Source organism: Gavia stellata, chromosome 2, assembly GCF_030936135.1.
Source record: "Gavia stellata isolate bGavSte3 chromosome 2, bGavSte3.hap2, whole genome shotgun sequence".
Lineage (NCBI taxonomy): Eukaryota > Metazoa > Chordata > Aves > Gaviiformes > Gaviidae > Gavia > Gavia stellata.
This window is the reverse complement of record NC_082595.1, coordinates 91,096,650-91,109,413: the sequence shown is the minus strand read 5'-3', so window position 1 is coordinate 91,109,413 and position 12,764 is coordinate 91,096,650. Positions and strand designations below refer to the sequence as shown.

Genomic DNA, 12,764 nt, shown 5'->3' with positions numbered 1-12,764 from the left:
ATGGTGGCGTGTTTTGAGCAAAAGCCTGCAATTCTTGTAGTGCAAATTCTTGGAAGTGTTCACTGGTTAGTCTCAAACAACCCCCAAGGTAACTGCCTTTGGTTCTTCTTGTAGAGCATACCACTGTCTCTGTATTCTTGAAAATGCTGTTTTCTGACTATCTTTGTACAAACTGAGTGATTTCTTCCCCATGCCCCTTGTGTTTATCCTTTCTTCTAGCGCAAAGGCTGCAACTCAGTTGTAGAACTGTGGACTCAGGATTTTAGCATTCCTGTCATTGCTAGAAGTTACAAGGATTTTTGAAGACTTTTAGCTACAGGTGTTCCACTGCTCTGCCTCCCGTGCAGTTGAACAAATGTCTGATGTGCTTTTTGGAATAAATCCTGTGATTCAGCTGTGCCTCAGGCAGGTAGCGACTGTCTTCACATGCCACAGTTCCTTAGGAATAAGGAGACCTCACCTAGTTGAAACATCTTGCATGTACAAAGGGAACACGTTTTTCTTTAAAGTGCCTTGTTCAGCTAGGAGATGAGAGGAAATTCAGCATCTTTATTTAGAATTTCCTCCAAGACTTCAGTACAAAAACTGCTGGGAACCCAACTCATGAAGTGCTTTTGATAATGTGGTGGCTCAGTGTGTTACAGGGTTTTTTCAAATTCCTTGACTTTTCTCAAGGAATTAGTTAATTCAAAGGGGGATTGAGGACTGATATCCTATTAAGTTGCCAAGTGATGCACTTTGTGTTTGAATTAGTGAAGTCCTTTCCTCTTTGTTGAGGCAAATAATAAAAACATGGATACAATGAAGCTGCAGGCATGGAGTTTTATGCATGTTGTGGGGTTTTTTAGCATTAACAAAACGGGTATTCCATATGAAAAATATCGAGGTCCCATGGTCTAGAAGTTCGTGCATAATTAATAGCAAAATCTGAAAAGGCAGCTTGTCAACACTAACAGATGACCAAAAACCTTGTATGCTTTTGGACACTGCACATGACAATATTCGCACTGACATAGCTAACAGGCATAAATACGTCTATCACATTTCATACAATTTAATTTATTCAGATAGCCTGTGCAGAGGCTAAGTTATTTTTGGATGTGTTATTTTATGTAATTACTGTATTTCAAATAAATTTTGCTTTGCTTTCAGAAAGGTCATTGGCTAACATCTCAGTTTGTATCTCTATAAGCTTGAGTTTACAAAATCCCTGTGCTTAGAGGACAACAGCCTCAAAACTTGACCAGGAAGAAGTTTTCTGCTTTAAAAAAAGTCATAGCAGAAAGCCCTAAACCAAAGTTAGGTGCTTATAAAGTTAGGTGCTTATAAATGGCTTCAAAGAGCCATTTGCCTTGGAACACCAGGTAATAGTAAGTAGTACAAGTGCAGGTTAGGGGTGGGGCTGTTTCCCTCTCCAGGTTCAGAGTTACCACAGTTACATGCTTCCAACAATACTGGCTTCCTTCGAGTTATCTTCAGAGGTATATTGATTTCCATAACTCACAGTATTATATTTAAAAAACAAAACCGAAAACCAAACAAAAACCGGAGGCTTACAGAGATGAGAACAAAGGAAGAAATCTGCTTTCCATCTCCATTACTTCATTTCTATCAATGGAAAGGGTTCTGTGTTTGAAGTGGTTCTTGTTTTGAATAAAGACTTGTGATTCTGTAGGTTTTGGTTTGACTTCATACTGTGTATTTGCATACCAAAATCCAAATGTAGATGACTGGGTTTCTCGTCGTTGTTGTCTGACTTCTTAGCTGTCTTGGAATAAGCATACACATCCAATGCAAGATTCCATACAGGTTTTTAGAAGTACTAATCTTTAAAATGGCATTTGTTATATCCCCCCTCCCCCCCCCCCCAATTACTATGATTTAAATATATAAATATATGTACATGTAATTTTGGAAATGTAAGCTTCAGAAATTCAAGAATGATTTCTTGTTATAGCCCTCTTCCCAATTCAATAAAAAAATCTTCAAAATACTGTAAATATTTTAGCTTTATGTAGTGATAGAAATGTCTGTGAGATTCTCTTTGAGAACTATAATTGTTGGGCTATTTTCCTTTTAGAAAAGGTGCTGTCTTCCGTTATGTGACATTCCTTTTTCATATTTGAGTTCTTGAAGGCTGAATTTAGTTGTAACTTTAGTATGCTCATGCGTTTTTTCCTGTGCACTCTCATCAACATCTAAGTTTAGCAGGTTATTGCAGGTGAAACAAGGAAAACCAGACTTTTTAACACGTATGACAGTGGTGATTTTTAATTTTCAGTTTTATTTTTAAGCATCGTTTCCATTCCTTCCAATGCAGCATTTGAGAAGAAAAATCTGATTGTTCTTATGTTTTCACCTGTCTTAGGTAAACCTTAAAATATGTCCAACTCCTTGTTTTCCGTATGCTGAAGGCTGCAGGTTCTGCAGACCTTTCTGCTCTGTTCTCCCTCCCCCACCGCTGACAGCACCAGCTTCTTAATGCAATAGAATCATAGAATGGTTTGCGTTGGAAGGGACCTTTAAAGATCATCTAGTCCAACCCTCCTGACATGGGCAGAGACATCTTTCACTAGATCAGGTTGCTCAAAGCCCCATCCAACCTGGCCTTGAACACTTCCAGTGATGGGGCAGCCAAAACTCCTCTGGGCAACCTGTTCCAGTCTCTCACCACCCTCATCGTAAAACATTGCTTCCCTATGTCCAAGCTAAACCTACGCTCTTGCAGTTCAAAACCATTGCCCCTTGTCCTGTCACTACAGGCCTTGGTAAAAAGTCTCCCTCCATCTTTCTTCCAAGCCCCCTTTAGATATTGAAAAGACACAGGAAAATCTGCCCAGAGCCTTCTCTTCTCCAGGCTGAACAACCCCAACTCTCTCAGCCTTTCTTCACAGCAGAGGTCTTCCAGACCTTGGATGATTTTTGTGGCCCTCCTCTGGATCCGCTCTAACAGGACCATGTCCATTAAACTTCTTGTTATCCAGGGTGGGGAAGGAGGAAAGAGTAGTTACCTTAATTCACAGTACAAAAACCTTTAGGGTTGTGAAGGCACACATTAGAGTCTTCTAGGCTTAGTGCAGCTCAGCTGCGACTTTGCAAGGCTGTGTGGTTCCTGCAGAAGTACTTGTACCCAGCCACAACTCTTACTATCTCTGCCATAGCACTAACTCCTCACACCACGCTTGTTGAGGAACAGTACTGCATGAAAGTTGGTAAAATTTCAGGAATCCAAGTGATGAGGAGCATGGTAGAAATGCATGAGATTAGTGTAAGGCTTCACTGTACAGAGAGAACCTGTTTTCTTTTTCAACTTTGCTTTCATTGCCTTACACTGATGTATTTTCTGTTGTCTTCTGTCTCCCTTGCTGGTCTCCAGCTGCCTATGGCAGAATTGTACAACGTACGCAATTGGCATGAACCTCTCTGTCAATAATTGCTACTTTCTCATTCCCTGCTAATGCTTTCCTAGACTCCTTTTTGCCATAGCATTAGTGCTTTCCAGCAGGATGATCAGAGTGCACGTTCTGAGGCTTTCCTCTTTCATGGTCCTTGGAGTCTCAAGGAAACAGTATCTGCTTATTGGTGTTGGCTCCAAAACCAGGAGTATGGAGCTCAGGCTCCGACAGCAGAGGCCTGCTGGGTCTCAACTAAAGGGAGTGGTTATTGCCATTATTTTATTCCATCGTTTTCCTTCAGGTTCCTTTTCAACTTCTACCACTATTTCCTTGGACTTCACAGATCTTTTCTTGACTTTTCATTGACCTGGGCTGCTTTGCTGTCTACCTTTGGCTTCAAGTGTTGGAAGTAGTAAATGGAGGGAGACTTATGGAAACGTGTTTGACATAGTCCGCTGCTTGTCATCCACTGCTCTATATCACTTCACTTTTCCTTGGGCTAGGTAAAATGCTTACAATGCACGTCTTGCACGCTGTTCTAGGAATTCCAAGTACCAGATGAATCCCAAGGCTGGAGCTGGCTACTGCAGTACCACAATGTTGCACATTTGTGAAACCAAAATTACAGTCATCTCTTTAATTGTAATGCTGAATTGAAATCTCTTGTTTAGGTTCTTCTCCAACACTGCACTGTCCTGCTTTTCAGGTTTCTCTTTCCCATTAGATGTTCTTCTTTAACCTTTCTTGACTATGCTAGTTCTCATGTTTATGAATGTTCTTAATTTATAATTTTGAATGTTCTCTGTTCATACTAGCTTTTTAGCATTGACATTGCTGCTATAACCATGGGTATTTGCAAATCAGCTGTTTTAATGTATTCTTGTGCTGTTTATAAACTTTTTAGTGAAGTGAAAGTGAAGACTGAATTACCATCTGAGACTCGTAGAAGGTATTTGCCATTGTTTTTTCTTCTTTTTGTAACCAAAAAAACCCCCAAAGCCACCTTCTACCAAAATACTTCAAAGCTTATACATACATGGGCAACATACGTATGAAATCTGCATGTGAAGCTTTGTCTTCACTTTATCATCAATCTTCTTTGAAACTGTACTTTTGATGTTCAGCTTCTCATAACGCCATGATGCTTTATTTCATCTGTTCATATTCAGCAAAATTTTGATTATATCAGAATTAGTTATAGCTTTTAAGTAAAAAGGCTTTATTTATTCTTTATTACACCTTGCTCAGATAATTTCACCAAATGTTCAGCCAACACATTATCACTGTTAGTCAGAATTTAAATTAGAGGCTGACGCACTTGCCTCATCAGCTTACAAATTAAGCAGTTAATCAATTTTGGTGTGATATTCCCCCATGGGGTTTCAGTTGCTGACTCACATATGCACAATATCGTCTCCTTTCAACAACAAGCAGCAGTGCAAATGAAGCTTGCTCCCAGCTGAGCATTCACTGGTCACAGCATTCCAAATCCATCAGTCAGTATATCCTCCTGATAGATATTATTGTCTTATTATTCCTGGTTACCTCTTTCCTGAGCATTGGTTGAATACGAAACAGACAATCATATATGCATACTTAAAAGCTAATAGTGAAGACAGTGCTACAGGATTATTCCTTATGTTACTGAAGGGGTAAACTGAACATGGAAATTCTGTGTGTTTCTAAATATTTAGTACAATGTTCTTACTAAGGAGCAGGTATTTCTATAATGTCTGTTCAAAGAAGTTTCAACATTAAATCAGGTTTTAAAAAAATAATTTTACAGTTCAAATCCTAATGTAAGCTTGAGGGGAAAGAGGACAATTTCGTAGGTGAACAGAAGTTTAAACCATTTTTGATGTCACAGAAATCCCACTTGTGGTTTTGTCTGTTTATACAGTGATTAAAATAAGTATAAACAAGGTTTTGTCCCTAACCTTCACTATAAACTGTAGTAATTTTATTTCTATTGAATTTTGGGGCAAACACCACCATTTTATAGTGCAAACCTCCATGTACTTCTTTAAAATAATAAAAAAAAAGTTTTGAATTGTCTTTGACATATTTGTGCAATTTTCCCCTTATTTGTTTATTTAATGAAAAATGCCTAAATGTCCTTTGCCTTTAGACAAAGTTTTACGAAACCGATTGATCTAAAATTTGATAGTAAGAGTGAGGCGTAACCCATGCTATATAGCTAACCATTAAACTTTGCCTTTTTAATGTTGATTGTTGTCTGTGTCCTTATTTAATCTTGAATTCTGTCACCAAAATCTTGAGTGTGGCATAGCCTAAGAGGGAGAGCCAAACTTCCCCCTTTCCTCAGTGATAAAAATATTAGATTTCTTTTGCTGTGGCTTTAGCGATCTTGGCAAAATGGGAGTCCAGCCAGGCTTTATCAAGCATCATATTAGCTGTAATTAAGGTCAGGGTGTAGGCTTGTTGCTTTTTTGTGGTTTGTTTTTTTTTTAAACATCAGTTCCTCAAGACCCTTGTAGGCATCCTGCCAGTTCCTTAGTGTCTACATAACATTACGGAAGTAAATAAAGGAACTCAAAATGAGCCACTATGGAAAGAATCATATGGTAGCCACTTGGAGTTAACTGTCAGTTTTCAGCAATAAGTGTTTAATCAGTTGGCTTGTTCATCCAGTCCATTGTTATTAAAACTTTTCTGTGTCATGCTTGCTTGCCAATTAAAGTCACTTTAATTTTTGTACCTGCTGCTGCCTAAATTAAAATCTGTGTGTAAGTCATCTTATTTGCAAACCTTCTCTACAAGGTGTAGCTTTGACCTCTTCAGTTGACAGTGCATTCAACCTCTTCTTTTTTTCCTTCCCTCTCCTCACCTCTGCATCTCTGCTGTGCTTTAGAAATATCATCCATTTCTTAGCCCACTTCTGAAAATGCACAAATCTGGCTCCATGCAAAGTAACTTGCAGAATGTGGTTATCAAATCCTCCTGCTGTTTCTTAGTCCAGAAAAAATTCAGACTGTATTGCTTCAGTCTGTGGCAGGAAGGGAAGAAGCAAGGAATGATGGAAGTGTGAATTCCTGTAGATATCCAGGGGATGCAGAAGCAATATTGATGTAGACAACAAATAATATGGGGAGAAAGTGAGGTTTCTGCTGTTTTGGGGATGGGACATTAGGTTATTCTCATGCTTACTGTTGCTGTGTACAGCTAGATGAGGACTCTCTCTCCGTCTCCTCTGTTCCCTGGCTGTAAAGGAACCCCACAACATGTGGCATAAAGAATACCCTTTTAGAGGGATTGGAGTGGAAATACAGAATTTTCATTGCTCAAGCAATGCTATTTTTCTGTGCAAAGTTTGCGTTTGAGAATATAATGTTTAGAATCATAGTGCAGATAAATAGCAACACCGGGACAAAAATAAGCCAGGTAGGAAAACCATGGAGTCAGCCTAAGTATCTTGTGAAGCTTTCAAAGTAAGCACTGAAGAGAGTTAATTTGACATCCTCCCTCCTGCCCCAAGGTGTGACCAAAACCTGATTTTGAAACCAATTACTTATTGAGAGTTGAAGAGACAGTGAGTTAGCAACAGTATTACTTCTGCGGGCTCATGAAATCAAGCTTTGAATTGTCTTCAATTAAAAAGTAACTCCTGCGTGCACATAAACATGCACACGCTATTTTCTGGTAATCGTCAAATCTTTCTGAAGCAATTCTGAGTCTGAAAATGCATATGAAAACTGTAAATTGATTTATTTTTATTTTTTTTAACTTATTTCTTCTTGTTTGCAGACTTTTAGATCTCAAAACTTGGCCATCATCTTAACTTTCTGAAAACAGAAGGGATGATTAGGAGACAGAATTAGTATGTCTTCTCTCTGTTACCACAACGCAGTTTACTCTGTTGCATTCTGTGCATCTATTTCCCTCTATTCCCAGAAACTGATATTTTTGTGTGCTCTTCCTAAGTGGTGTCTTCTGTTACTACCATCAGAGACAAAATGTGGGTCTGATGCAGAAGGTTATTTCTTGTATTTGCTGTTTCCTGGTTTGTTTGGTTTACTCTTCATTTGTAAAGAATCACTTTTCCCATACAAATTACATGGATTTATTTTTATATGAGCTATCCTGAAGTGACCATAGTCATAATTTCTTATTTCTTTCATGTTTTACAGTGAATAACCCTATACCTTCCAACTTGAAGTCAGAAGCTAAAAAGGCAGCTAAAATATTACGAGAATTCACAGAAATAACTTCCAGAAATGGACCTGATAAAATCATACCTCGTGAGTAAAACAAATTTTTTGATTCAGCTAAAACCTTCAGTACTCCCCTGGTTTGAAATCCTGCTCTCTTTACCAATTCTCTCTGTGGTCACTGACCATAACTTAGGGAGGAATGAAGATCTAGGGTGCCATAACTTTTGTGAAAATATTTTGGATGTAAAGGGGTTCAGTTTGCTGTATTCTAGGCAGACGTTAGTTACTGAGAGAGATCTTTTGCATCTTTACAACCACAGGGTATCTGCACAGGGAGGCTTCTTTCTGGGGTGGATGGACTGTCTCATGCTCACCCTGTGAATGTCCCTTCTTAAGGGAGAACCTGGAATAGTAGCTCTAGTTCTTGAGTATTTGCATTCATCAGAATTAGCTAGCTGAAAATAAGTTGAAGGAAAGAGATCAGGGTACATTTCTCCTTTGATACTGATTAAGCATTCTTATTTGCTGCCGTCCTCTTTATTTTTGCAATTGTTATTCTGTGTTTCTCCTAGTGTCTTCCTTCCTCTGGTGTTGCTGGTTGTGGCTTTGAATTTATAACTATTATGTTCCAGAAGGCCTGTAATAAGACTTGCAGGATGATGACACTTTATTTGCCACAAACGCTGTCTAATGATATAAGCTGATTATGCTGCTCTGTGTTGCTGTGATTTAAATTCAGACTCCTCTCCTCCAAAAATGTGTAGAGACATGGATGTCAAGTATTTACTGCCTCTTTATCTTGCTAAGGGTACTCACACACGATGTTTGTGGCAATAAGCAAACTAATTCTGTATGAGCTAACCAGGATAGGTGAAGCAGTTGTGGCAGTGTAGAGATCAGCGCAGGCTAATGTAACCTGTGACTAGCTTTGTGGTTGACTACAGGGTGGAGGTGTCATTATCAGTTCAGCTTTACTGCGGTTTTCTTTAAGCGTTTGCTTTGATTATTTGACTCTTATGTGTTCAAAATCATTAAAGGTAGTTTTATTTTCCCCTTCTCTTTGAATGACTCTTACAAGATCTTTGTATGATTTTTCTGTTTCAGCCCATGTAATAGCTAAAGCCAAAGGCCTTGCAGTTTTGTCTGTTATCAAAGCTGGATTTTTGGTGACCGCTCGAGGCGGAAGTGGAATTGTATTAGCTCGTCTTTCTAATGGAAGTAAGTGGATATTTTCCTTTTGTACTTCATGGGAGAATGAAAAGGGAAAAAAAAAATTTTTCCTTTCATAGCATAAAAGACAGGAAGTGTCAGGAGTCAAGCCAGCAGGTGACAATGTTTGGTTTGAAAGCTGTCTTCAAAATTTTGTGCCTACATTAGACCAGATTTAAATAATGCTTTCAGTATCTTTGTAGAAAAGCCTGAAATATAAAAATATAAAAGCCTATACTTTAACATTCATTAGAATAATGAACTCTGTCCAGTTGTGGACAACTGAATGATAAATAATTTGTAACAAAGATTTGTTTAAATAAGGGTTTGTATTTCTTACATTTCTACCAGTGGGATAAACCAGTATAGTTAGGTGATTCCATTCTGGTGGTTGTAAGCATAGTTTTACATAGAGAACTTGTTAGCATTTTTGAACTTTAATAATAATATTTCTTGTAAAATGTTAAAACTTCTGTAAATTTGTCTTGTTTTGCATGACAGCCTGGTCTGCTCCTTCTGCAATAGGAATTGCTGGCCTTGGTGGTGGATTTGAAATTGGAATTGAGGTATAATTCTGCATTTGAAATAACTTGTTGGTAACTTTTTTTGCAAGAAATTAAAATACATTGACAAAGATCTAAACGTTGGTGAGCTAGTAGGACCTATTTTTCTGTGTAAAAAAAGCTATTGTAAATTCTTTCATACAAGACAAAATAGGGGGTTTTGATCAGTCTAATTGCTTGGAGAGATTTAAAGGAAAAGAAGTGGCATAACAGCTATTTCCTCGATTCCTCACTTCTGGCAGACTGAATTTTTCCCTTATGGAAAAATTCCAGACAGTGTTCACGTATAAGGAGTTACTTAAAAGTATCCTATATTTAATACCGTATCAAATGCTTTGTTAAAGAGCACAAGGACTCTCATCTGGCAAGAAACAGTGAAAGGAATCGGCGGTGGAGTAAAATGGAGCCTAGCTAATGCTACTATACTTCACGCATTCCCTACTCAAACTTGTGATTACTGACTTCACCCTTCAGTTTGGGAGCACCAAAATTGACAGTGCCTCTTCTAAAGGAATGCTACAGAAAGTAGCCAGTTTCCAGCCAGCAGAAATGGTTGAGTAAGGGACTCTCAACATGTTCAGAGAAATTCCGTTGATCTGAGCCCTGACAGCTCTCTGCCTCTGCTTCCCATCTCTTCTTCCTCACAACTCCTTCACCCTTGTTTGTTTCCATCTTTCCTTCTCTTTCCCAACCTAGCCTGTAGTCTTGTCCTTCTCTTTTCTTTCTGTTTAGCTTCTGTTCTACCAGTTCCCAAAGAAAATCAAAGTCACAGTATGCTGCCAACAAGATCTCTTGCTGTGGGCATTCTGCTCTTCAGAAGAATACGTGCATAGCTGATCTGAGTGGTACACAGCAGCCTCCAGTGTGTCTCCTACAACTAGTCAGCTATCCCTATCCTGACAGCCAGTCAGCTGGCACTGACATAATGAGCAACGTATCAATACTTTATTGTATTCTCATTGTTCCCTATGTGATCTCAAGCATTATTACTGTGCACTTTTTAAAGGATGCTGTGAATACAAAATTACTAATTTTTGTATGGGTTTTTCTTTGGTTTTCGTGGCTACAGGATCTGAATGCATTACAAAACATTGAGTTTGAGCCCCAGGGTTTGGGGTTTTTTTGTTTGTTTTTTTTTTTTTCTTTTATGACAATGAAACAGACTCTTCAGATGCTTTGATTAATCTATGAAACTTTTCCTTTAATCATCTGCATCTGATATTTTAGATAATGTAACCATTTACTGTTGATACTTACTCAAATAATTTCAACACAGGAGCTATTTCCGAGAGGGTGTTTTTTCTGAGCAATATCATGCCCTTCATTTGAATTTTTAGTCAGCTTACAAAATACTGTTTCCTGACTGGCATTGTTATAACACAATCTTATTTACTTCTTCTAGAGAAGAGATGCTATTTGGAAATACCTAAGTGGCTTAGGAGCGCAGAGTCCAATTTCAGCATTCTCTTAGTCATATATAAACTTAAACCTTGTAGAAATGGCTTGAATTTTATTCCTGTAGGAGAGATTATAGTTGACATAGTTGTAGTGATACTTATGGGTGGTTTCAAACAACGAGAAGGAAATCACAGACTTCAGAAGTCATAGTATTTGCATGTTTTTCCAAGAGAAACAACTTGGTATCTCAAATTAAAGATCAATTTTAGGATTCATCTAAATGCTTTCCTTGAAGGTTTTCTCACTGTGGATTCATTTAGCTTTAACTGTGGATTCATCCTCTTAATGGCTAAGAGGAGGTAGCAGCATCCTGAATGACATTCTTTCTCTATCCCTGGATGATTCAGAAACTACTCATGTCAGCCATTTTTTGTTTGAGATGGGGTGGAGGTTACCAAGGGGCTAATAACAAAGGCCTCTCTTACGCTGTGTGTAATACTTCAGGGCCGCCAGCCTTGTTTTGCAAATAATCTGGTATTTCCTTTTGTATTCCCTGCTGTCACTGTTTGGAATTTGGGGTAAGTTGAAAGTTTTTTTCTGAACCTGGCTTTCAGTCAAATCCATCAGATGAAATATCAGGCATAGTAGTCCTTGGGCACATCTGTTTAAAAAATAATATATCACAGTAAGCTACAAAAGTGTAATCTACTCTGTTGAACAGGCTGGTACTGCTGCAGTATTTTTTTTAATACATGTAGTGTGTTTACTGAGCTTTAAGGTAAGATAGAATGATCTTTATGGGATCATGCTTGTGTTTAAAAGACTTTTTCCTTCTTTAAAATGCTTGATAATTTGGGAAAAGAGTTGCAAGAGACTTCTGTTGAAATTTGTTAAATTGAAGAGAGTTATAAAGTACTGATGGTAATAGGCATCAGCTTTAATAGTAGTAGTAGTTCTTTGGTATGTGCATTCTGTTTCACTATCCAGGCAAACAGTCTTTTAGAAATAGTGGTTTTCTTTTTTTTTATTTTGCATTTGATTCTTTCAAAAATACTTTGTTAGCTCTCCGGTTATTTGGTTTAATAGTTTCTTGAAGAAATTGGCTGCATCTCATGTATTCAAGTCTTAAAAAAATAAATATTAATTCATGTATATATACACACTCTTAGATATATATTACACCCCTAATTTTCAATCGAGAAAATAAAATTTTGTCAATAATGGGAAAACTTACACTCTTTATTGTTGTTTATTCTTTGGACAGACAAATAAGTAATTTTTGTTTACTAAGTTCTGTCTTGCTGTTATTAATTCAATTATGGAAGGATCAAAATTATTTTCTTAATCTGATATCTCTTCACATCTGAAAATGCCTTCATAATTGTTTGCAAAAGCCATAGGAAATAAAAATCGGTTAATTAGGAAATTTTGAATTAAAATAGCATTTCTGTTACAGCTGTTGGCTATCACATACTGATCATATCTGCACTTGAAAAAAATCAGTCAAATTTGTTTGAAAATGTAAGTGAAAGGACTTTTCGTTTCTAAATATCTTGCAGAAAAAGTGTCAACTTTGTTATGAAAACTGTCTCAAAAGAATCCGTTGCAAGAAAGGAAGTAACTCTTTGAGAGAACGAGAGATTCTCACTTGAATTAAAACCTTGATAAATCTGGAGCTAGTTTTCATTTGGGGAAGGGCATATCTTTGATGCTTCCACCTGTTTTCCTGTAAAATGTAAGATTCTTCTCCCATGCCATTCTGACTTCCTTCTTTAAAAGTATAGTACTTTTATTTGATATTTTATAGGTTTCAGACTTAGTGATAATATTAAATCATGAAAGAGCAGTAGAAGCTTTTGCCAAAGGAGGGAATCTTACACTTGGAGGAAATCTTACTGTGGCAATTGGACCTCTGGGGAGGTGAGTAAAATACTTTCCTAATATGGGGCAGAATTAAATATGGAGGATAGCTTTTAAATCTATATGTAAACATTCATATGACTTTTTTTTATACATATTACAAAACA

At 37.5% G+C, this 12,764-nt stretch overlaps 1 protein-coding gene across 1 annotated transcript in view; it reads left to right on the top strand.

The window, feature by feature from the left end:
* The window catches only part of SH3YL1 (SH3 and SYLF domain containing 1), a 51,791-nt gene continuing 39,027 nt past the window's right edge, over positions 1-12,764 (top strand). Inside the window, exons 1-5 of the mRNA XM_059831779.1 lie at positions 1-88; positions 7,544-7,654; positions 8,672-8,785; positions 9,278-9,342; positions 12,545-12,657. Of these exons, the coding sequence (XP_059687762.1) occupies positions 1-88; positions 7,544-7,654; positions 8,672-8,785; positions 9,278-9,342; positions 12,545-12,657 (491 nt within the window). The remainder of the gene's footprint in view (positions 89-7,543; positions 7,655-8,671; positions 8,786-9,277; positions 9,343-12,544; positions 12,658-12,764) is intronic.